This window comes from Schistocerca americana, chromosome 5 (assembly GCF_021461395.2).
Source record: "Schistocerca americana isolate TAMUIC-IGC-003095 chromosome 5, iqSchAmer2.1, whole genome shotgun sequence".
Lineage (NCBI taxonomy): Eukaryota > Metazoa > Arthropoda > Insecta > Orthoptera > Acrididae > Schistocerca > Schistocerca americana.
The window spans coordinates 358,965,422-358,989,264 of record NC_060123.1 but is presented as its reverse complement, the minus strand read 5'-3'; the positions used below and the strand labels follow the sequence as shown (position 1 = coordinate 358,989,264).

Below are 23,843 nucleotides of genomic sequence, written 5' to 3'. Positions count from 1 at the left end.
TTTAACATTGAATGATGTAGTGGCAGGTGAGTATCGTGTTGTAATGTACTGTATATTTTTGGTCCTGTGAATCATACACTGTACAAAGGTACATAATGATATAGGACAAGTCAAATAATTTGCAATGAAGTTTAACAGAAAAACTGTTGTATGGTTTTCAGTATATAGCAATATAACTCTAACATATAGGAATAACATTTCATAAATACACAAATAAATTTTACACGCACACATTTCATACTTTCTGCCCTGATTATACAGACACACACATATATGTAATAGACCACTTAAATTTACATGTACACATTTCTTATTTTGGCCTTAATTGTATTAACCATTTAAATTTTTAACATATTTACATTGTAGATAAAAAAATCATCAACACTATAATAGCAATTCTGTAGCAAGTAGTCACTGCAGTTTTGAATTTATGCATGCCAGTTATTGCCTTGATTTTTTTAGGCAGTTTGTTATACAGTTTTTTTTCCTGCTTGCAAGGGTCCTTTTTGTTTTAGTGTTGTATGTGAAAACTGCATATGTAAATCTTGATTATTCCTTGTGTTGTAAGAATGGATATTTTGGTTTTTTGGAGCAATCTTGCTATTCTCATCTACGATTTTCCTTATAAACATTATTGTTTCTAGGATATATAGGCATAGTAATGGAAGAATATGAAGCTTTTTAAATGAGGGTTTGCATGAAGATCGAGATGCTGAGACTTCGATGGCTCTTATAATTCTTTTTTGTGCAATAAAATATGATGGACAATAGGAGCTTAAACAGGTTGGAAGATATTTTTGGAAAACAGTGATCAGTGATGTTTATGTGTATATTCACCACCCTGCTGGACCAAGAACACCACTGAAGAAATCTATTAACAACAAAGTTTGGATTCCAACGAAATATGTATTAAGGAAACTTTCAGTGCTTGAACTTACAACAGCAACTGGGAGGTCTTATTCTATATTTCTAAAGCTGTCTGAAGAAATAAGTGTTCTTAACAGTCACTACTACAATTAGGAAGCACCACATCACAAAAGTATGTAAATTGGAGAAATTTATTTTAAATTTATCATGATATTATAAATGTTTAGTTCAATAATTTTTCAAGTTTTTGCATATAATTCAGTACCTTAACTTCAATAGTAATTCATCACACCCAGCCAAATATCACATATGAATTAATGAATTCAGTACCTTAACTTCAATATTAATTCATCACCTCCAGCCAATATCACATATGAATTAACGAATTAGACAACAACCATAAGATCAATTGCAGTGTAATGTGAATTATTTCCTGATTTTCAAAAATTCATATCTTTGTTCACCCGTCAAATATCAATGTTGAAATTTTAACAGTACTTTGCTATCATACAGGTGTGTGAAATGTGCAAAAACCAAATTTATATATTCAATCCCGAAATAACTAGTCTCAATCCTACAAAAAATAAAGATTTTCAAATTTCAATGTTGTGTTCTATCAGTGGCCAGTGAACACAGCACTGGGACATAGCCTTGATGTGGGACATACTTTAGTGAGGTGCATGTACCTGCTGCCAGTTAAAAATCAACATGATAATACTGGTCATTGTGGCAGAGTATCTATATTTGTGATAGAATAACCACAAGAAATTAAGGAAACATTTGTCAGTGTTCTTGCTCTATATGTGGCTAGTAGTTTATGATACATAACTACAGAAATGAAATACACTTTTATAAATCATTCCTTTGGTCTAAAAAGTGGATTTTTTAAATTTTGAATACCAAACATTTGAGATCATTTCGACTGGTTATTTTTGAATTTTGGATAATAAACAGTGCTGTACAGCAGACTTTTCTGAAAACAATCATGTCACTTGTAATATTATAACTTAACACAGTGTGGAGTTATTCAAATTAATGGAGTGTCTCCAAATTTCAAATCTGCCATGCACTTACAAATAAAAATGGCCACCATTCAGTAACTATGCAAGGTAAAATTTTTTTAAAAACTGTTTTGGACTACTCATTTATAGGGTAATTACATATAAAAAATATTTAATAATGGGCAAGAAACCAATTTAATTTTTATTGGATCACTTCACTTGGACTGACTCGAGTCTATTCTGCTTCCATTTAAAAATGATAGGGAGATCCCCTGAGCAACAAGATTACCAGGCCTGTCCACTGTCGAAAATATGCACAACTTGGTGGTTTGGGCTGGTCTGCATACCCAACTGCATTCCTTGACCAGCCTAGAAAGATGACACCTTATACTTCTATAATAGACTGAATACCTGAATGTGAGATTGTGCTTTACAAGATATGTATTGTGATTATTGTTCTAGTGATCTAGCCATAGTTTTTGTTCTTGTGATCATTTTCTTGTTTTCAAAAGTGTATTTTGCAACACCTGTGCATACTGTCTCTTGTTGTGCTACTACACCATAAAAGATCACACACTCCTTTCATATTTTTTTCCTCTGAAGCCCTCCTTAATTATGATAAAATCATCTACATCTCATTTAGGAGCTTTCAGTCTATTGGCTGATTATTGTCTTACGTTTCACATTCCAATTACATGTGTAAGTAGTCATATGAGCCACTGGAAAATTCAGTCAAGATCTTGGTACTTTTGGCTATAGTAGCCATTTATCCCCAGCTGTCAGTTTAAAATCAACATGATAATACTAACCATTTTGGCAGAATAGTCAAGTTCACACTGAGTGGGAAAGACTATCTAAATTGTTTGTAAATTGTCAAATGAAATTCCCAGCCATTAGTAATGTTAGACATTAGAATGTTAGATAACTTATAGCCAGTATGGCTAAATGTGAATGCTTGTAATTCATTAATTAAATGTCCATAATTACAAAAGAAATGTATTTTATATCTCTTACAACACTGTTAAAGTGCTTTGCTCAAAATATCTCCATTACATAGTTACTATAATCTGTTCTTATCTGTTGGGATCCAACCAAAACTCTCTTGGTCCATTCTCCTTACTGTGACAGTTATATCTTATGGTCCCATTTTTCCTTATCCATTTGCACCTGTTTTGTGTCTCTTAGAAATTCTCAACAGACACGCTTAGTGAGCAATCCTAACTATCAAAGGGTTTTCAACTGAAAGTTGATGTTTCACTGCCAATGTCAAAATTAGTTATAGCCTACATACCAATAGTAAACTTAAAGCTCAGTTTTGTTATTTGTTTAGAAAATGCTCTTCAGGTAATTTTTACTCTTATGTTCATATCTTTTACTGTCCACACAGACTTTGTCTTTAGCTGTCCTAAATTGAAAATCCTTCTATAACACCATTTTTAATTTCTTTTCAATGTGATTCTTACAAGTTTTGCAATCAGTACATGTCCTTTCCATTAACAAGTATTCCTGCTTCTTCTTGACAACTTAGAGATCCAAAGATTCCCATTAGGGTTGCTTGTAATACGAGGGCCGTTCAGAAAGTAACCTCCGGTTGATTTAAAAAAATACACCAAGTTAAATAAAAATATTTTAATATATACATCTTACAACTACATCTTTGCACTATTTTTCTACATAGTCTCCATAGCGATTGAGGCACTTATCGTATCTCTTCACAAGCTTTGAAATTCCTTCTGCATAAAAATCAGCCGCTTGTGCCTGGAGCCAGCCTGTGACCGCATCTTTGAGCTCTTCGTCGTCATCAAACCGCTGTGACCCGAGCCATTTCTTCAAATGCATGACGAGGTGATAATCACTTGGCTCCAGGTCTGGGCTGTAAGGTGGATGGTTGATAACGTCCCACTTGAAGGACTCAAGAAGGGCCGTTGTTCTGCGAGCAGAGTGAGGGCGGGCGTTATCGTGCAAAAAAACGATACCGGAAGTCAGCATACCGCGGCGTTTGTTCTGTATAGCCCGTCGTAACTTTTTTATTGTTTCACAGCACACGTCTTGATTAATGGTCGTACCACGTTCCATGAATTCAACCAACAACACCCCTTTGGCATCCCAAAACACCGTTGCCATCAGTTTTCTGGCAGAAAAATCTTGCGAGGCTTTTCTTGGTTTGGTAGGCGAATTTGAATGTGCCCACATCTTTGATTGTTCTTTTGTCTCAGGGTTCACGTACTTAATCCAGGTTTCGTCACCGGTCACGATTCTGTTTAACAATGGTTCTCCTTCGTCCTCATAACGTGACAGAAAGTCTAATGCAGAGGCCATTCTTTGAGTTTTGTAGTGGTCGGTAAGAATTTTGGGCACCCATCGTGCATAGAACTTACGGTAACCCAATCTTGCTGTCATTATCTCGTACAAGAGAGTCTTAGAAATCTGTGGAAAACCAGTAGACAACTCTGACATTGAGAAACGTCGATTTTCACGAACTTTTGCATCAACTGTCTGGACGAGTTCGTCAGTCACCAATGATGGTCTACCACTCCTCTCCTCTCTTCATCATGAACGTTTTCTCGTCCACTTTTAAATAAACGTACCCATTCACAGACAACTCCTTCACTCATAACTCTTGGTCCGTACACGGCACAAAGCTCATGATGAATAGCTGCTGCAGAATATCCTTTGGCTGTAAAAAACCTTATGACAGCACGCACTTCACATTTGGCAGGGTTTTCTATTGCAGCACACATTTCAAACTGCCACAAAAACTAAACTAGCGCAGGTACGACGTACACTCGACCACGGCTTGATGCTGACTGACCTGTTGAGTGCGTGAACGCACAGATGGCGTCGCTACTCCCCCCACAACCCGCACTGTGACCAATCGGAGGTTACTTTCTGAACCGCCCTCGTAGTATTTGTAATAAGAATACCCTCGCTTAAAATTTCTTTCATTCTGAATATCCCACTACAATGATGAAGTCAAATGGATATTGTGTGACTGACTTAGATCCTCAGAATATTAAAATAGGTTGAACCAGTGCACTAGCTGAAAATTGCTGTGAATGTACCACATGACAACATATTGCTCAAGTTTTAATTTAATATGGAGGTGAAATTTTATATTTCACTCATGCCTTTCAGCTACATTTTAACATATCTCTGTCACAACATGTAATCCAGTTGTCCATATATCCTTCTGAAGAAGCCTTTTTTTATGAATGTTGAAACCATGGTAAAGAGACATTAATAAGCCTTCCAGTTTGCCACTGATAGGCTGTTTACTGTTTCTACAAGAAAATCCCACACTGTTCTTGTATTGGAGAATTGTGTAACTTCAAAAACATTCTGTAAGTACTCTCAAGTTCCTGTAATATTACTTTTCCTGAGTGTTTAACCACTTCTGTTAAAATACTACCTCTTACAAGCAGCTTTCCTTTCTTCATACCTCAAATGGCTTTACGTATTTCATCTGACATTATTTTCAGATCATTAGTATTCTCATTATCAACACCTGTGATTCTGACTAATTTCTGGACTACAAGAATATTTAAAGAAATTTTCAAATGCTAAAATTTTCTCTGTGCTGTTAGTTACAATGGTGTTTGTCATTTTTTTATTTATATACCAAACACATCACTTAACCTAACAAGTCCATTTTGAAATGTCTTCAGAAGGATATTAGAAGGTACAATGAAAATTTAAAAATTCAATTAATTGAAAATGTTAAAAAGAGTGAAGGATACGAAACAAGTTTATGTTCCATAGACATTAATGCTATGTGTCAACTGAAGAAAGCTAACAGCATTCTAAGCCCAGACCAGTGTGTTAGTGAAAATCAGAAAATCTATAAAATAATAATGTTCTTGGGAAATGGCGTGAAGACTTTTCTTGTTATAAAAGCTAACTTGGAAAATAAGTAATAAAAATCAATTAGTATAACATGAGGAAGCAGTGGCAACTTTCAGAAAATTGATTTTGATGTTAATTTTATATCTGTCATTTTCAGAAGGTGTAAGCAGGCATATGATGTAGCAGTGTAATTGCAAATACAGTGTGCACAGTTAGGTACTGATATCTACTGTTCCATGCAAATACACATTTGGTATCACAACCCTGAAGCTCCTCCTTCATGATGAATGAGTAGTCATAATTCGTTCATGCATTTTTTTATATACTACTAGAGAGACATGATAATTTACACAACAGGGAAAATAATATATGAGGTTTATTTAAAAAGTAACATGATTTTTTCTTTAATTTAATGAGTTTTGTAATTACATATGTGTGATTTTTGTTGTTGTTGTTGCATTGGTCCACATGCCTGAAATTAATTAATAGTTGAGTCCGCTTGAGTTGATGCCAGACAGTTGCAGTGGGCTAGGCATTGCAGTTTTAGTTGCCTACCTCACCCAATAACATAATGTGATTTTGTAAACAAATCTATGGCAGTGCCTCATTGTTGTCAGATCTATAGATGGCTACTGTTTTCACCTTAAGTCATTAGCACTTCGCAGCTGAGAGCTGGCTATAGCACTGTGAGCTGTTAGGGATCTTCTTACACAGTTTCAGTGATGGACAGTGTTAGCCATATTGAACATTTAGTCTCTTGTCAGCTGAACATGTTACATGCTTTTTCATAGTCTCAGCAATCATTTATTTTGTATAAAAATGGATTAGAGAAGTTGTATCAAATTTCTCTAAAAGAACAGAATAATGTGCAGGGAGGTTTTAGAAATTTAAAATATTGCTTTCGGTGGGTCTGCTGTGTGTAAATCATGAGTGGTATGTTTCGAAAATGACCGTGAAGACATTAAAGATGGCTAGAGCCTTGGACACCACAGCAACTCCTCAACTGATTAAATCAGACAAAAAGTAGAAGATATGACAACAAATGATCACCAAATCACAACCAGGAAAGTTACTATCATGTTGGCATTACTTCAGGTTAGGAATTTTTTACGGATTTTTTTTTTATATGAAATGTGTAACATAATAATTTATTCCAAAATTATGGAATTTCAAATAAATATGGAAGCAAATGCAAGCTGATCAGGAGTCCCTACTTGGAGATTTATTGAAATGTGCCATAAGACTTATTTTCAGATATAATGTCAAAACTAAGGTTCAGTAGTCCTAGTAGAAGCATAATGGATTGACAACAACGCAAAAAGTTTGTCAAATGTATGGTCAATACTGACAGTTATGCTCACCACAAGTTCTCACCACAAGGCTGAATCATCGATAAGGTGTGCTTATTACAAGCTTAATACTGTTTGGTTGTATCATTTAAGAAAATCTGTATTTTTGGTGAACCAGATCATGTCTTTTGCACCATAATAGTGTACCTGCTTACATTTTGTGGCTTGCTTGTGAATTTTTGGCCAAGAACATTACTGTAATGATGCCCCCACCACCATATTGACCAGGCATGGCCACATGTGAATTTGCTATGTTCCCAAAAACAAACAAAAATCTTAAAGGACTGCAGTTTAAAAGCACAGATAAGTTTATAAATGCATTTCTTACAGAGCTAAAAGCTATCCCAAAGACTGTGTCAGAAATGTCCCATGGATTGGAAAAAGTACTTACATTAAGTGTATAATACCTAATGGGGACTTTTTTGAAAGGGTTAACAGTAAAGTAGGTCCTTAAAGAAATCCAGTTACTTTTTGAACATGCCTTTTGTACATGGAAGAGATTTCATGTATTAGGCTTGTTGTTGTTGTTGTTGTTGTTGTGGTCTTCAGTCCTGAGACTGGTTTGACGCAGCTCTCCATGCTACTCTATCCTGTGCAAGTTTCTTCATCTTCCAGTACCTACTGCAACCTACATCCGTCTGAATCTGCTTAGTGTATTCATCTCTTGGTCTCCCTCTACGATTTTTACCCTCCACGCTGCCCTCCAATACTAAATTGGTGATCCCTTGATGCCTCAGAACATGTCCTACCAACCGAACCCTTCTTCTGGTCAAGTTGTGCCACAAACTTCTCTTCTCCCCAATCCTATTCAATACTTCCTCATTAGTTATGTGATCTACCCATCTAATCTTCAGCATTCTTCTGTAGCACCACATTTCAAAAGCTTCTATTCTCTTCTTGTCCAAACTATTTATCGTCCATGTTTCACTTCCATACATGGCTACACTCCATACAAATACTTTCAGAAATGACTTCCTGACACTTAAATCTATACTCGATGTTAACAAATTTCTCTTCTTCAGAAACGCTTCCCTTGCCATTGCCAGTCTACATTTTATATCCTCTCTACTTCGACCATCATCAGTTATTTTGCTCCCCAAATAGCAAAACTCCTTTACTACTTTAAGTGTCTCATTTCCTAATCTAATTCCCTCAGCATCACTCGACTTAATTCGACTACATTCCATTATCCTCGTTTTGCTTTTGTTGATGTTCATCTTATATCCTCCTTTCAAGACACTATCCATTCTGTTCAACTGCTCTTCCAAGTCCTTTGCTATCACTGACAGAATTACAATGTCATCGGCGAACCTCAAAGTTTTTATTTCTTCTCCATGGATTTTAATTCCTACTGCGAATTTTTATTTTGTTTCCTTCATTGATATACAGATTGAATAACATCGGGGAGAGACTACAACCCTGTCTCACTCCCTTCCCAACCACTGCTTCCCTTTCATGTCCCTCGACTCTTATAACTGCCATCTGGTTTCTCTACAAATTGTAAATAGCCTTTCGCTCCCTGTATTTTACCCCTGTCACCTTCAGAATTTGAAAGAGTATTCCAGTCAACATTGTCAAAAGCTTTCTCTAAGTCTACAAATGCTAGAAACGTAGGTTTGCCCTTCCTTAATCTAGCTTCTAAGATAAGCCATAGGGTCAGTATTGCCTCACGTGTTCCAACATTTCTACGGAATCCAAACTGATCTTCCCTGAGGTTGGCTTCTACTAGTTTTTCCATTCGTCTGTAAAGAATTCGTGTTAGTATTTTGCAGCTGTGACTTATTAAACTGATAGTTTGGTAATTTTCACATCTGTCAACACCCGCTTTCTTTGGGATTGGAATTATTATATTCTTCTTGAAGTCTGAGGGTATTTCGCCTGTTTCATACATCTTGCTCACCAGATGGTAGAGTTTTGTCAGGACTGGCTCTCCCAAGGCCGTCAGTAGTTCCAATGGAATGTTGTCTACTCCGGGGGCCTTGTTTCAACTCGGGTCTTTCAGTGCTCTGTCAAACTCTTCACGCAGTATCGTGTCTCCCATTTCATCTTCATCTACATCCTCTTCCATTTCCATAATCTTGTCCTCAAGTACATCGCCCTTGTATAGACCCTCTATATACTCCTTCCACCTTTCTGCTTTCCCTTCTTTGCTTAGAACTGGGTTTCCATCTGAGCTCTTGATGTTCATACAAGTAGTTCTCTTACCTCCAAAGGTCTCTTTAATTTTCCTGTAGGCAGTATCTATCTTACCCCTAGTGAGATAAGCCTCTACATCCTTACATTTGTCCTCTAGCCATCCGTGCTTAGCCATTTTGCACTTCCTGTCGATCTCATTTTTGAGATGTTTGTATTCCTTTTTGCCTGCTTCATTTACTGCATTTTTATATTTTCTCCTTTCATCAATTAAATTCAATATTTCTCCTGTTACCCAAGGATTTATACTAGCCCTCATCTTTTTACCTACTTGATCCTCTGCTGCCTTCACTACTTCATCCCTCAAAGCTACCCATTCTTCTTCTACTATATTTCTTTCCCCCGTTCCTGTCAATTGTTCCCCTATGCTCTCCCTGAAACTCTGTACAACCTCTGGTTCTTTCAGTTTATCCAGGTCCCATTGATCACAAATGTTTACTTAAAACATTCTTTGGGTGGTCAAACTTACTATCTATTAAGTTTTTAATGATTAATGGTGATCTCAACAGAGACAGAATAAAGATACAGCCAAAAATAAAGTATTTACAGACATGCTACAGTTATATCACTGGCATTAAAATGGATAAGCCATGAATTGGCTTATTGTACTGAAATAACTATAGCTTGACTTTTTAATGTTTGTTGGTGATTTCAACAGAGACAGAATAAAGATACAGCAAAAAATACAGTATTTACTGACATACTACACAGTTATATCACTGACATTAAAATGGATAAGCCATGACTTGGCTTAGTGTACTGAAACAACTATAGCTTGGTAATAATGACTTTATCTTCACAAAAATATGTTAACCTGGCAGTAAAAACCACACTAGCTGATAACTTTGTAGTCATAGACATTAATATGAAGACTGATAGATTTGCGTAGACTATATGGAAGAAGGAAAGGTATGTCACAGCACAAAACAAGGTCTTTTTTTTTATAAAAATGTTATATCCAGAAAAGTAAGACTCACCACATGTAGACAGTGATGAACATACAAAGAGAGAACAGTGTTTTTATTTAATGAGTATCATATTGTTACATGTCTCGTGCACAAAAGCTTAGCAAAACCAGGCCAAAAACAGAAAGCTGGCTTGCTAGGAAATTACAACATATAAGAAATAAACTGAGGCATCTACTACGAACTCTCTCAGTATAAACAAAACAAAAAATTAAATATGAAAAATTAAACTGCGTGTGACAAGGTTTGTACTCAGGCTAATACTACTTCATTCTGGTAGGTTAATGGTTTCCCACAAAATTATGGTCACAAACTTTTAATGTACAATGATCACATTACAGTTAGCACTGCAACTTAGACAAAGCAGATCTCGAAATCAAATGAGTTTTGAATACTGAAAATGCAAATCAGTAACCACTTTAAAACATTAATTTCATAAAGCATCCAAAACAATTAACACAGAATTTCAAATAAACGCTGTAAAATTTATGTAAATACTAAAATAAATACTGCTCAAACAATTTATGAAATAAACACAACAAAAATTTTATAACTATGTTGACGCATTTTTGATAAGAGGAGTGTAGAGTGTCACACAGGCCCTAGATACACTGTCAACAGATAAACACAGGGATTTTCAGTTCAATTTGGCTTTGGAGAAGTGTATAGGATGACAATTTAAAAAGATTTTCATACTTGAGAAAAGACAAATGAGCTGTATTGCAAAAATACTACTCACAGTCAGACAATCTCACAAACAATGTTTTGTAAAATTTAACATTACAGCAGACCTCCAGAGGTGGTGGTCCAGATTGCTGTAGACATAGACGTAGCACGTCCTCTTGCATTGATGCATACCTGTATTCGCCGCAGTACACTACCCACAAGTTCTTCAAGGCACTGTTAGTCCAGATTGTCCCACTGTATATATTAGATATAACAGGGAAAGGAAGTGACATCCACATCATTAACAAGGAGAACAATGACAATACAATGTAAGAAGGGAAAATTGCTATAGAAGAGAATGAAGCTCCAACTGACAGGGAATACATCTAATGCAACAGACAGAAGTATTATTTTTTTCTTAGCTACCTAGCACTAAGCTCTACAATGACAGAGAAAATGGGTGCCAGAAGAAAAAGTACATAAACACTATGAATGAATATTTGTAATTAAAATAAATTAAAAACACCAGATTCACAAACAAAAAATGTAACTACATATATTCACACACATCAAAAAACATTTTGTATCAGCTCGGAATTCTGGAACCTGTACAGAAAATTGGAATAGAGATCAACATAAACATCATTTCCACCCTGTTTATTGCTCATGAAAACCACACATTCCATGTTCTACCACCATACAGCGAGACCTTCAGAGGTGGCGGTCCCGATTGCTGTAGACATAGACGCAGCATGTCCTCTTGCATTGATGCATACCTGTATTCGTCGCAGTACACTACCCACAAGTTCATCAAGGCACTGTTAGTCCAGATTGTCCCACTCCTCAACGGTGATTCGGTATAGATCCCTCAGAGTGGTTGGTGGGACATGTCATCCATAAACAGCCCTTTTCAATCTATCCCAGGCATGTTCGAAAGGATTCATGTCTGGATAAAATGATGGCCACTCTAGTCGAGCAATGTCATTATCCTGCAGGATAATGACGAATGCCTCGCCAATATGCTGCCAAAATGGTTGCACTTTCGGTTGGAGGATGGCATTCACATATCGTACAGCCATTAAGTTATCTTCCATGACCACCAGCGGTATACGTCAGCCCTGCATAATGTCACCCCAAAACAGCAGGTAACCTCCAACTTGTTGCACTTGCTGGACAGTGTGTCTAAGGCATTCAGCTTGACCGAGTTGCCTCCAAACACATCTGATGATTGTCTGGTTGAAAGCATATGCGACACTCATTGGTGAAGAGAACTTGATGGCAATCCTGAGCGGTCCATTCGCCATGTTGTTGGCCCAATCTGTACTGTACTGCATGGTGTTGTGGTTGCATAGATGGACTTCATGATGGGCATTGGGAGTGAAGTTCCGAATCATGCAGCCTATTGGGCACAGTTTAAATTGTAACAAGATGTCCTGTGGCTGCACAAAAAGCATTATTCAACATGGTTACATTGCTGTAAAGGTTCCTTCGAACCATAATCTGTAGGTAGTGGTCCTCCCCTGCACGAGTTGCCCTTGGGCAGCCTGAGCAAGGCATGCCATCGATAGGTCCTGCGTCTCTGTACCTCCTCCATGTCCGAACAACATCGCTTCAGTTCACTCCGAGATGCCTGGACACTTCCCTCGTTGAAAGCTCTTTCGTGGCACAAAGTAACAATGCGGACACAATCAAAGCACGGTATTGAGTGTCTAGACATGGTTGAACTACAGACAACACGAGCTGTGTACCTCATCCCAGGTGGAATAACTGGAACTGACTGGCTGTCAGACCCCCTTCGTCTAATTGGGGCTGCTCATGCAGGGTTGTTTACATTTTTGGAGTTAATGTGAAACTAAAACCAGAACATAAAGGACAGATACTAAATGCACCAAACACAGAGTTACATCCTACTCCAAAACCTCATTTCCTCATTATCATGATTTTCATTAACCACATTCTGTGGCTTCAGATTTATATAAAACTGCCTAGATTACAAAGTACTACTACTACTATCACTACTTAAATTATGTAGACACTACATTATCCCGGAAACCCTAGAAAGCAACTGAGCAATGCAGAGCAACAACGTTATGCTTAGTGCTTTGGCCCATATGGAAATGGATATCTGTGAAATTGGATATACTGCTATTAATGAATGTTCATATACACAATGCGGGCCAATATATGTATATGCAGATAAAGCTGGTTAATCATAAGATCAAAAGATGTCAGGAGCATGCATACAAACTATGATCTCAAAACTGATGATAGGGCACTTTAGGCACTTATGGCTTTCAGCACCTCATATATTTGTATTAATTTTAATTATGCTTTGATATAGACTTTTCTAAAATGATAAAATCATGTTTAGACCAACAATAGGATTATTCAGACTACACACAGTTAGTAAAAATAATATAACTCAAGAAATTATTTGCAACACCATTTAACATAACCACTGGATCCACGACACTTTCATTAAGTACCCACAAGTGAACAATCAAATCCCCACTGACAACAATGTGAACCAGATGGATCTTTTGTTGGTGGATTCTATGCACCTATTAGACCACCTCATCCTGTGACACTTCATGAACTGAATATATACGGATGAGCCGGAGTCAGGATGAGAATATATGATACATCAAAAATAACCAGAACAAAACCTCATGAAGACAACACAGCAGTCCAAGAGACAACTGAAAACAAAAAGCAATACCAAGAAATACCAACAGAGGCATTAGAGTGAGTAGACATGCACAACAGCACTGAAAAAAAGGTGGGAAAAGATAACAACCAAAACCACAGTAAATATATTACTGAAGATGAACAATATATGAAGGAGCCATCCACTGTTTGGATCTCAGTGCATAAAAGCAACTGTAGAAAATGATAAGGCACACAACAGTTCATTAAAAACTAGCTAAGTGGGCAAAATAAATCAAGATTATCAAGAGTAAAGGAGTACTGAAACAACAATTTATCAATGAAGTATAAAATACTGGTTGAAACAGATGTGGAACAATTGGAGTTACTGTGGAGTCTGAATGAAGCAAGACACTTTACACAGATAAGTGTTACACTAATGTCATTTAGCTCTAAGAGACACCTATGAAGAATAAATAAAAGAAAATGTTGTTCTTTTAATAACTGAAAAACTTAAAATTCACATAAAATGATAAAAGTATAATTAGGTAGTTAGTGAACAGTAAAGTATCTGCTAAATTTCTAAAACTAAGTAGTGATAAGGCTGGAACAGCTCCTCGCAAAAATGGTGACAATGAGCTGGGAAGAAGAGGGTATGTGACAACAGTACCATGTGATAGGGATAAAATAGTGAGATTATATGGTGCCCTAAGAGATATGGCAACTCCTGAGATTCGTGAAATTGCTTTCAATGAGCAAAGTAAGAGGCAGAATAAGAATCTGAAAAATACTACTGAAACGGACAGATAGTGATATAAAGTGTTCACTAAGATGACACACTGGAAAACCTTCTTTTCAGAGTAGCACTGGAATTGTGGTACAAGAAAGTAACCTACAGTATGCCGTGATGATCTTCCTCAAAACGGTGCACATAATAAGCAAAATCGAAGAAAGAGACACAACTAGAAGATCTCAGAAGATAATAGAGGTGCTCTTTACTGCAATGAAACAGACTGATCAGAAGACAGAACTGGCTGTCAAGAGGCTAGTTGTAAGACTAAATATTTGGCATACAGAGGAGCACACATGAGGAAGAAGGTGACATCAGTGACTATATACAGCTGCAAATTTGTGAAAGTTCTGACCTCTAACAAACAAACAGTCTTCTAGGATCGTATCTCACATCATTAAAACATACATAAAACACTTGTAAGAAGCATTCAGGTGCACCATCCAACATTTGGGCATTAACAACAAGGGATGCCAACATGTTGGACATCTTTGAGAGGAAGGTACTGTGCATAATAATAGATTCATACTGTAATGGAGGAAGGTGGAGAAAGTAATACAGCAATGAACTTTGTGCCTGCTATGAAGATCCACACACAAAAAATAGTAAATCTGCAAAATTGAGATGGGCCGCACATGTGACACTGATGAGTAATAAAAAGGTTCCAAAGGAGAACTGACTGGAAAACCTGGAAGGCAACAATGCCACAGAAGACCAAAAACTAGATGCACAGATATTTCTGATTATGACCAACTGTGAATAAGATACTTTTACATGAAATGGAGAGCACAAGCACAAAATTAGACCATGTGTCACAAAACTGTGTACGAAGCACATGTTCACAGTGGAGTACAGACACGGCAGAAGAAGATATCTACATACATGGTCCAGTCACATTTGTACTGCCATTGCCTACACCTGATGTCAACATGCAATAATAACTCACAGAGAACATGAGATAGTACTAGCAGTGGAGAGTATATAAAGTGTGTTGGGGGGTGAAGGGGGGGGGGCGGGGGGAAGCAATTCTGAAACTGTTAAGTTTGTAAACTGTTCAAGTGCTGTCATGGTTAAAGTATACTGTGCATGGCAAAATGGTGCTATTCAAAAATTGGCGTTGAGGCAACTGTGGTGCACCAAGGGCCATATGTGACACAGATGAATGATGGTTGTGGAAATGTGTATGGGTTGACAGATGTGCAACCATTGAGCAAGTGATGCCCAGGTTGAACCAAGGGCTACCAACATTGTCTCTTCAACATCTGTTCAGTTTGCATCCATGTTGTTGTCTTCAGTCCTAAGACTGGTTTGATGCAGCTCTCCATGCTACTCTATCCTGTGCAAGCTTCTTCAACTCCCAGTACTTACTGCCACCTACATCCTTCTGAATCTGCTTAGTGTATTCATCTCTTGGTCTCCCTCTACGATTTTTACCCACCACACTGCCCTCCAATGCTAAATTTGTGATCCCTTGGTGCCTCAGAACAGGTCCTACCAACTGATCCCTTCTTCTAGTCAAGTTCTGCCACAGAATTCTCTTCTCCCCAATTCTATTCAATACCTCCTCATTAGTTACGTGATCTACCCATCTAATCTTCAGCATTCTTCTGTAGCACCACATTTCGAAAGCTTCTATTCTCTTCTTGTCTAAACTATTTATCGTCCATGTTTCACTTCCATACATGGCTACACTCCATACAAATACTTTGAGAAACGACTTCCTGACACTTCAATGTATACTCGATGTTAACAAATTTCTCTTCTTCAGAAATGCTTTCCTTGCCATTGCCAGTCTACATTTTATATCCTCTCTACTTCAACCATCATCAATTATTTGCATCCATGCTGACTGGAATTGCAACTGGATGTCCATTGAGTGGTGACAGGTGGCTTTTTCAGATAAATCAAGTTTTATGTTCCATCACACAGATGGCTATTGGCACGTACGGCGTGAAATGTCTGAAACCAGACATCCTGCAACAATTGTCAGAAGAACTGTTTCCATGGCATTCTATGAATAATACTGTCATTCTGAAAGGCAAAATAAATTAACACAAGTATGCCTCTATCTTTGGGGATGACGTCGACCCCTACATACAGCTAGTTTTTCCTCGGCTTGATGGCCTCTATCAGTAGGGCAATGCAATGTGCCATACAGTTCACAGTGTATTTGTGAGCTCCAAGGAGCACCAGGATGAGTTTACCGTACTCCCCTGGCCACCAAACTGGAATTTAAACCCATTCAAGAATATCTGCTCGTGCTATGGATCCTCGAACAAAGTATTCCAGCACAGATGACTATGGCACTGTAGTTAGCATGGCTTCACATCCCTGTATGTGCCTTCCACAATCTCACTGAATATGCACATCTCACAGTGCTTTGTGCTGAAAAAGGTGGTTATTCAGGCTTCCGACAGGTGGTCACATTAACGTAACTGGGCAGTGTAAATGCAGTCACAGGATAGACATTATGTTCTAGGCCTCTAACCAGGGTGTTTACAGAAATTGTTGCAAAAATATCATGAAGTGTCCAAGGGCAAAGAATAAATAAACAAACATCAAGTGTGTAAATCAAAGTGAGCACACACTACTGTTCACTGTTATGCTGTCCCTTCAACAAACTCTGACATAAACCTTTCAGTGAACTCTGACATTATAAAAATATATCACTACATACAATACTATTGTATCAACTTAGTATAACAGTAATGTAGGATGACCACTGTTGAAGTACAATACTGCTATTTGATATGTTTACAGTCAATGAATGATGCATATATCACATCTCATAAGAATGTCCACAAAAGATTTTCAGGGGAAGGGAAATGGAAGTGTGAGAAAGGGGCAGGAAGGTGGAGGGGGGGGGGGGGGGATGAGGAGTGGCAGCTCAAGTTAGTGTTGCATTGAATGACATAACATTTTTGAGATTTCACAACAAATTGCTCCAGATACACTTGCAAAAAGGTCAGTATCCATTATTATTATTATCACTATTTTTAAAAGCTAATAGTGGACACATTTCTATGGAGAAAGGTTGGGGGCTGGCCTGTCTCACATTGGGTATGCCCTTTGTGACTTGACTAAACTATAGTACAGCTTACTGGGTTAATCAAAGCAAGTAAGTTGGAAGACTATGTACATTATCTTAAAATTCCCTTTATCTGAAAGCAGTACTGTGGTATAGGTACTGGATGTCTTGTTAATTTTAATGAATCAATTGCTTGTTCAGAACAGGCCTGTAGATTTTTATGTTACTTGACTCTATGTTCTCCATGAAACTATGTTAACTAATGTATTAACAGTTCTAATAATTAGTTACCCAACAAACAATTTCCCAGTTTGCTTTCATGTGACCTAGGTCTCTGTCTCAGAGCCCATCCTTAAGCATTTCAAACTTCCACAGTGTGAAATAAAAAGATAACATATTTTCTTGTACAATATTTTAATTTATTTAGTATTTGATGCGGTTTTCTGGTAGGCTTACCTTGTCACTAACTCGTATCTTGAATCTGAATCCATGTCTCTGCATGAGATCTTCATAATCAAGGTCCTTAACAATTTTAATAGAACCACTTCCATCACTGTTACTTATTATTATAAATTTATCTGAACCGTAACCGCTGTTTTCGATTATCTATAAAGTTAGAAACAACAATTATTTATGAAGTTTCCTTGGAATTAATTTCAAATGAAAATCTGAGACATTCACTTACTTCGTAGACAAAATCATTTGTTTCATCTTCATCATGCACGCTCACTGTGAGAATAGGTTCTTCAGGTATGTTTCTACTATCAGTTTCTTCCACTTCACAGAACCATTCCTTCTTAGTAAAACGCGGCGACATGTCGTTCACATCTTGAATTTTAATTGATGCAGTACCAGTACCTATCAATATTCGAAATACGTTAGGCATTTATTAATGCAAGAAATGGACAAGTTGAAATCAACGGTACCACCCCACTGTTTAGGAAAGTACCAGAATTCGAGTGCGACTTTGCTGATAGCTAATGCGTGGCAAACGTCTAAACACTGGTAATAATAATAATAATAATAATAATAAGATAACAGCACATACAACGTCAAGAATGTGACGTAATTAGTTTCGTACAAACCGGGTCTTACTTGACTACTTCCATATGGGTGATCATACCCATTGTAGACTGTAAGCTACAGTGGAAAGTAATTTCTGAAGCGGCCCCCAAGGCAGTCAGTATTACTGCGCAATATTCCTGGATGCCCAATATTTCTGGAAGCGCAATAATACTGGACGCGTAGGAGTGAGAGTGAGAGGTAACGCAATAATACTGAGTACATCAAAAACTTATGAAATATACTGTACTGCCTGAAAATGGTGTGCCGCATACGGGCAGCGTTGTCAATATTCTTGCCAATCTCTCACGCGCCACAGACCGTGACAGTGTATCATGCATCTAGATATTATGATAAGGCCATTCCGGGCGGATCTGCGGCCAAGTTTCCCACAGTGCGTTTCACGTCGTGACGTCATCCGCCACACTGCTGACAATGTGCGAAAGGCGCGTGTATAATCCAGACGCAACGCGAGATTAAATAGTTATTGTAACCGCGTAGCGAGAGAGCGAAAGAGATGAGTAAAAATTCGAGTAATTGTACAGTTGCAAACTGTAACAATTATGGCCGTAAAACTAGTGGTGCAATTTATCGTTGATTCCCTAAAAACGCAGTACAAAGGGAGTGGGTAGGTCGTCGCAAGCGAGCAGATAAAATAGGTGTAAACAATGCACAAATCTGCTGAATTCATTTACTTCCGGAAGATTAGAACGTGAATTAAAGAACAAGCTCCTTGGTTTGCCGACAAAAAAGATTCTGAAAGCAAATGCAGTTCCATCACAGCATTTAGCAGACATAGAACCGAAAGCAACAGCGAAGCTGGAGCTGAAGTAAGCAAGCTAAATATATTGTCATTTATACATCTACGTCAACGTCTATACTCAGCAAACCACCGTAAGGTGCATGGCGGAAGGTACGTTCCCTTGTAGCTGTTGGGGTTTCTTCCGGTTCCATTCACGTATGGAGTGCAGGAAGAATGATTGATTGAATGCCTCTGTGCGTGCAGTAATTATTCTGATCTTGTCTTCACAGTTCTTATGTGAGCGATATGTAGGGAATTTTAGTATATTCCTAGAGCAATCATTTAAAGCCGGTTCTTGAAACTATTCTTGCTGCCATGCTCTGTATACTTTCAATATCACCTGTCAGCCCTGTCTGGTACAGGTCCGTATACTTGGACAATATTGTAGAACCGGCCGCACAAGTGATTAGTAAGCAATCTCCTTTGTAGACTGATTGCACTTACCCAGTATTCTTACTAATAAACCGAAGTCTACCGGCTGCTTTACCTACGACTGAACCTATGTGATCATTCTGTTGCATATCCCCACAAAGTGTTACACCCAGGTATTTGCGTTGACCTGTTCCAGTAGTGACTCATTGATATTATGGTCACAGGATACTACGTTTTTTCGTTTTGTGGAGTGCAAAATGTTATAGTTCTTAACATTTAAAAAAAGTTCCCAATCTCTGCACCACCTTGAAATCTTATCAAGATCTGACTGAACGTTTGTGCAGCTTCTTTCAGACAGTACTTCGTTATAGATAGCTCCATCATCTGCAAAAAGCCTGATTTTACTATTAATGTTGTCTACAAGGTCATTAACATACAACATGAACAGCAAGGATCCCTGATTTTGAACTGATTAAACTATTTTACAGTGTTGATTTCATTAACTTAAATCTTCTCAAGTGGCATTTATTTTATGTGTGAATACATAGTTATTATTTCTCACGTATTATTAATAAAACAGACAACATGAACCAAACAATTAACCACCTTGTTTGTAATTCCCGCAGCTGTACATGAGCGAGCTCTATACTATGAAGATGGAGATGTACGAATGAGAACAGCTGGAGCCTTGGAATCTGTATCCCCAAAGAAGAGGAAATTGGGCTGAATAACAAATATAGTGCCCATCTGTGAACCTACTGTTTTAAGACTCAAGTACAAAGAAATCAAAAGACTGAATAAAGAAATGGAACTTTTGAGGAAGAAAAACGCAGTGTCAGAAATGTAGCCTTGAAAAGAATGAAAGCTGTCAGGTGCTTGTTGTTAAAAAAGAGAAAATTAAGTACAACTATGAAAGAAAATATGGCAAGGAAGAAGGTAGAAAATGTATTATCTAAATGTTTCACTCCGGGACAAATTCGCTGTTTGTTACAAAGCAAAAGACGGGTTAAATGGAGTTCCCATGATTTGCCAATACACTAACTTTAAAAGCCCTTTCTTGAAAAGCTTTTACGTGTTTGAGAAACAACAACATTCATTTGCCCTGTAGTGCAACGCTTAATTATTGGAATAGAAATTTTAAGTGCAATCCATGCGTTTCGTAAGAAGTTTTAACAATTTTGAGAGCAAAGCTTCATACATTTACTGTGTTAGAAAAGAAAACTGTGGTGTGTTTTGACGAAAAGAACATTGACGGCCGCATCTGCTATGATGCAACGGAAGACAAGATTTTACGACTTCATAGCAATTTTATAGGTGTGATTATTTATGGTTTATAGAAATATTGGAAGCAATCAGTTTATTATGATTTTGCTGTGACAGTGAACAGTTAAATGCTCTAAGATATAATAAGGAAAGTTGAACGTCCAGGGCTATATGTCATGGCCGTAACGTACGATGTTGGAGGAAAACATTCTAGAGTGTGGAATGAGCTTTGAGTCAACACATCCAAAACATTTTTTACAAATTCAGCGGACAAGGAAAGGATGATCTAGTTTTCTACGATGTGGCTTACTTACTGAAGCTTCTTAGTAACCACTTTTTGGATGAAATAGTTCTACCTAATGAAACTTCACTAACGAAGAAGTTAATTGACAGCATTTTGAACAGTCAGAAAGGTGACGTGAGTATAACTTACCAGAATCTCACACCAGTGTCACAGGTAGAGCGCGACAAAATGTTAGAATGGCTCCCCGGTTATTTTCACACCACATCGCTAGAGCTCTGTTGTATGTTTAGGAAAGGAACGTGAAAGCATTTTCTTTGAATTAGTCTGTTATATGTTCGACGTTTTGAAATCTAGAGTTCGCTTTGAGCGTGGCACGCTTCTACGTAAGGGGTTCGACTCGAATCTTCCAAGCCAAGAGATCACTTTAATAAGGTTTCGAGATGCTTGCCATGAACCGCGCTTTGGAAACAGAAATGGTTTGTTGCCGTTGCAGAGGGGGTGTATCATCTCCATCAGATTACTTCTAGGACTGTTTGAAGCAATAAGAAAAGGTAAAGGAAGGTATATCCTAAACATCCCAACTAAATCAAGACTGCATGGAAAATTATTTTTCGAGAAGTCGAGGTCTTAGTGCATTCTATAACAACTATTCAGCAGTCGAGATCAGGCACAGCATTCGGCTTCTTCTTTTAATAAGAAATGGAGACGACGTATAATTATCACGCTGTGCATCGGTTGCTGTTGAGGGCATCAGTACAGCTGCTGCAGACATCGAAACGTACGTGACGAATTCATGAAATTCGTTACCAGTGAACTTTGTATTGACGTGACAGAGGAAAACTAAGTGAAAGCTCAGTGTGTAAATAGTTGTGACATTGCACACATTATGGAAAAGGAAGAAGAATTCCTGATAACAGTCTACAAAACAGAAGAAAAAAATTCTGACGCAGAGGACGTTTCGCCCGACTGTTCGCTACGTGGCAGGCGGCCTTGCATTTAAGTGTCGAGCCACTGAAAATCCTTTTTTATCACGAACTGAAATGTGCTCAGTTCCTGGAACAAGTTCTGATTGCTGGATATCTACAGTTTCTGGAGGGGTTCTTTTAAATCCAACAGCAGACTGGATGAACGTAGGTAAACAGCTTGAAATTTTGTTTTCTAGGTTTCATGGACATATCATTTCTAAGTGCGACAAAGTAGTTAAAACTTTGAACATGCGATTCATAAAATTACAGTATGTAGGTTTGTTCGTATACACAACTGAATTATTGCATCTCGTGTGGAATTATTTTCAGTTATGTATTTCTTAGGGTCTATTTATTTTTTTCTGTTTCTTTAACACATTTTAAAGGCGTTTAAAACATTTACAGAAGGCACATGCTTCCTAAGCCGTCTCGCAACTTTGCTTTCATACAGCGAGCTGCCTAGTGCGGCCGGAGGTTGTTGACGTCAAGCGGGAGCGACCAATCACCGTTTCTCTGTTGGGGATATGTTTATCCGCTGTACAACGATTGTTGTGTTGCAAATTGGTTTGCCATCCGTCCAGATATATCGGGACTGTAAGACCTTCTTATCCCGACATCTGACAAGTCCCAATTTTGTCCCGATTTTCCAAAATACTGTTACGAACTTGGCTCAACCACTGAAGTAACGCCATTTTTAGTGCAACATGTAAACTCAGCCTCAGTGTTATTTATGTCAACAAATTTATGTTGACAAGGTCGTTTCACAGATGGTGTTGCATGTTGCGTATCCTGTATTGACGATGCAAGTACCTTCTAGATCTACACAGTCCTTCGAGAAAATACGAGACTTCCCTAGTAGAAAGGCTGGAACTATTAAGCAGCACGACACGGAAGAATCGGACAGTTACCATTTGAATAGCAATCTGATAACACGATTCTTTCTATACGTAAAATGAACAACTAGTGCAAGTTATAATAATGTTTGAAGTGTTTACTACGGGTATATTGGGCGTGGAGTGTATAGTGACGTGAACTTGTACGTTGCTGCTGCAGAACTAACAACAGCTTATAAAGTCGTCAAGCATTATCAATCCTTCATTTATCTTGACAGTACTGCAAAACTGAATGCCACAACATATTCCGACTCCGAAGTCGCCACAAAGCATTCTACAGCCAGGACCAAAGTGACAGCGATTGTTAAAAATATTCTCGTACCACACACTGTCCCTGAATGCACAAAACACTTCAAGAAGTTTCATTTTACAGCATAGGCCCGACGTATCGAACTAAAAGGCAGGAAAGATGTTTCCTTTAGTTGTTCAATACTTTACTGAAACTGACGAAATCCAACAAATCGTTGAAGTTTGATTCTCTGAATAACAAAACATCGGAGACAAATGCAAAGTTTTGTGTTAGACACTTTGAGATAACTGCAAATTTCTTTATGTAAATTAATCGCTTTTTATGGAGACAATACCAATACCGACTTCGGAGAACTTCGTCAATGCGGCCAGTGGAATGTGTTTCGCCAAATTAAAGAAGAACTAGGAAAAATGTAGAAGGAATTGGATGCCCTCCTGCTCCCCCCCCCCCCCCTCCCCACTCCATATTCTCCACAACACTACATCAAGCGCTGCTGAATTCTTAACTGATTATTTTTCAATTACATGGTAAGAACAGAGAAGCTGAATGAATTCTGCTTATGCTAAAATAATTTCAGATTTTCTCAGTAGTCCGATCAGTGAAATTTCCTTCATGTTTCGGCAGTCCAATTTGGCTCTGTTTGA

At 37.8% G+C, this 23,843-nt stretch overlaps 1 protein-coding gene across 1 annotated transcript in view; it reads right to left on the bottom strand.

Annotated features, from left to right (window-relative positions):
• The window catches only part of LOC124616382 (neural-cadherin-like), a 312,303-nt gene that overhangs the window by 271,247 nt on the left and 17,213 nt on the right, over positions 1–23,843 (bottom strand). The window contains exons 4-5 of the mRNA XM_047144688.1: positions 18,034–18,206; positions 17,805–17,954 (exon numbers count right to left, since the gene is read on the bottom strand). Of these exons, the coding sequence (XP_047000644.1) occupies positions 17,805–17,954; positions 18,034–18,206 (323 nt within the window). The remainder of the gene's footprint in view (positions 1–17,804; positions 17,955–18,033; positions 18,207–23,843) is intronic.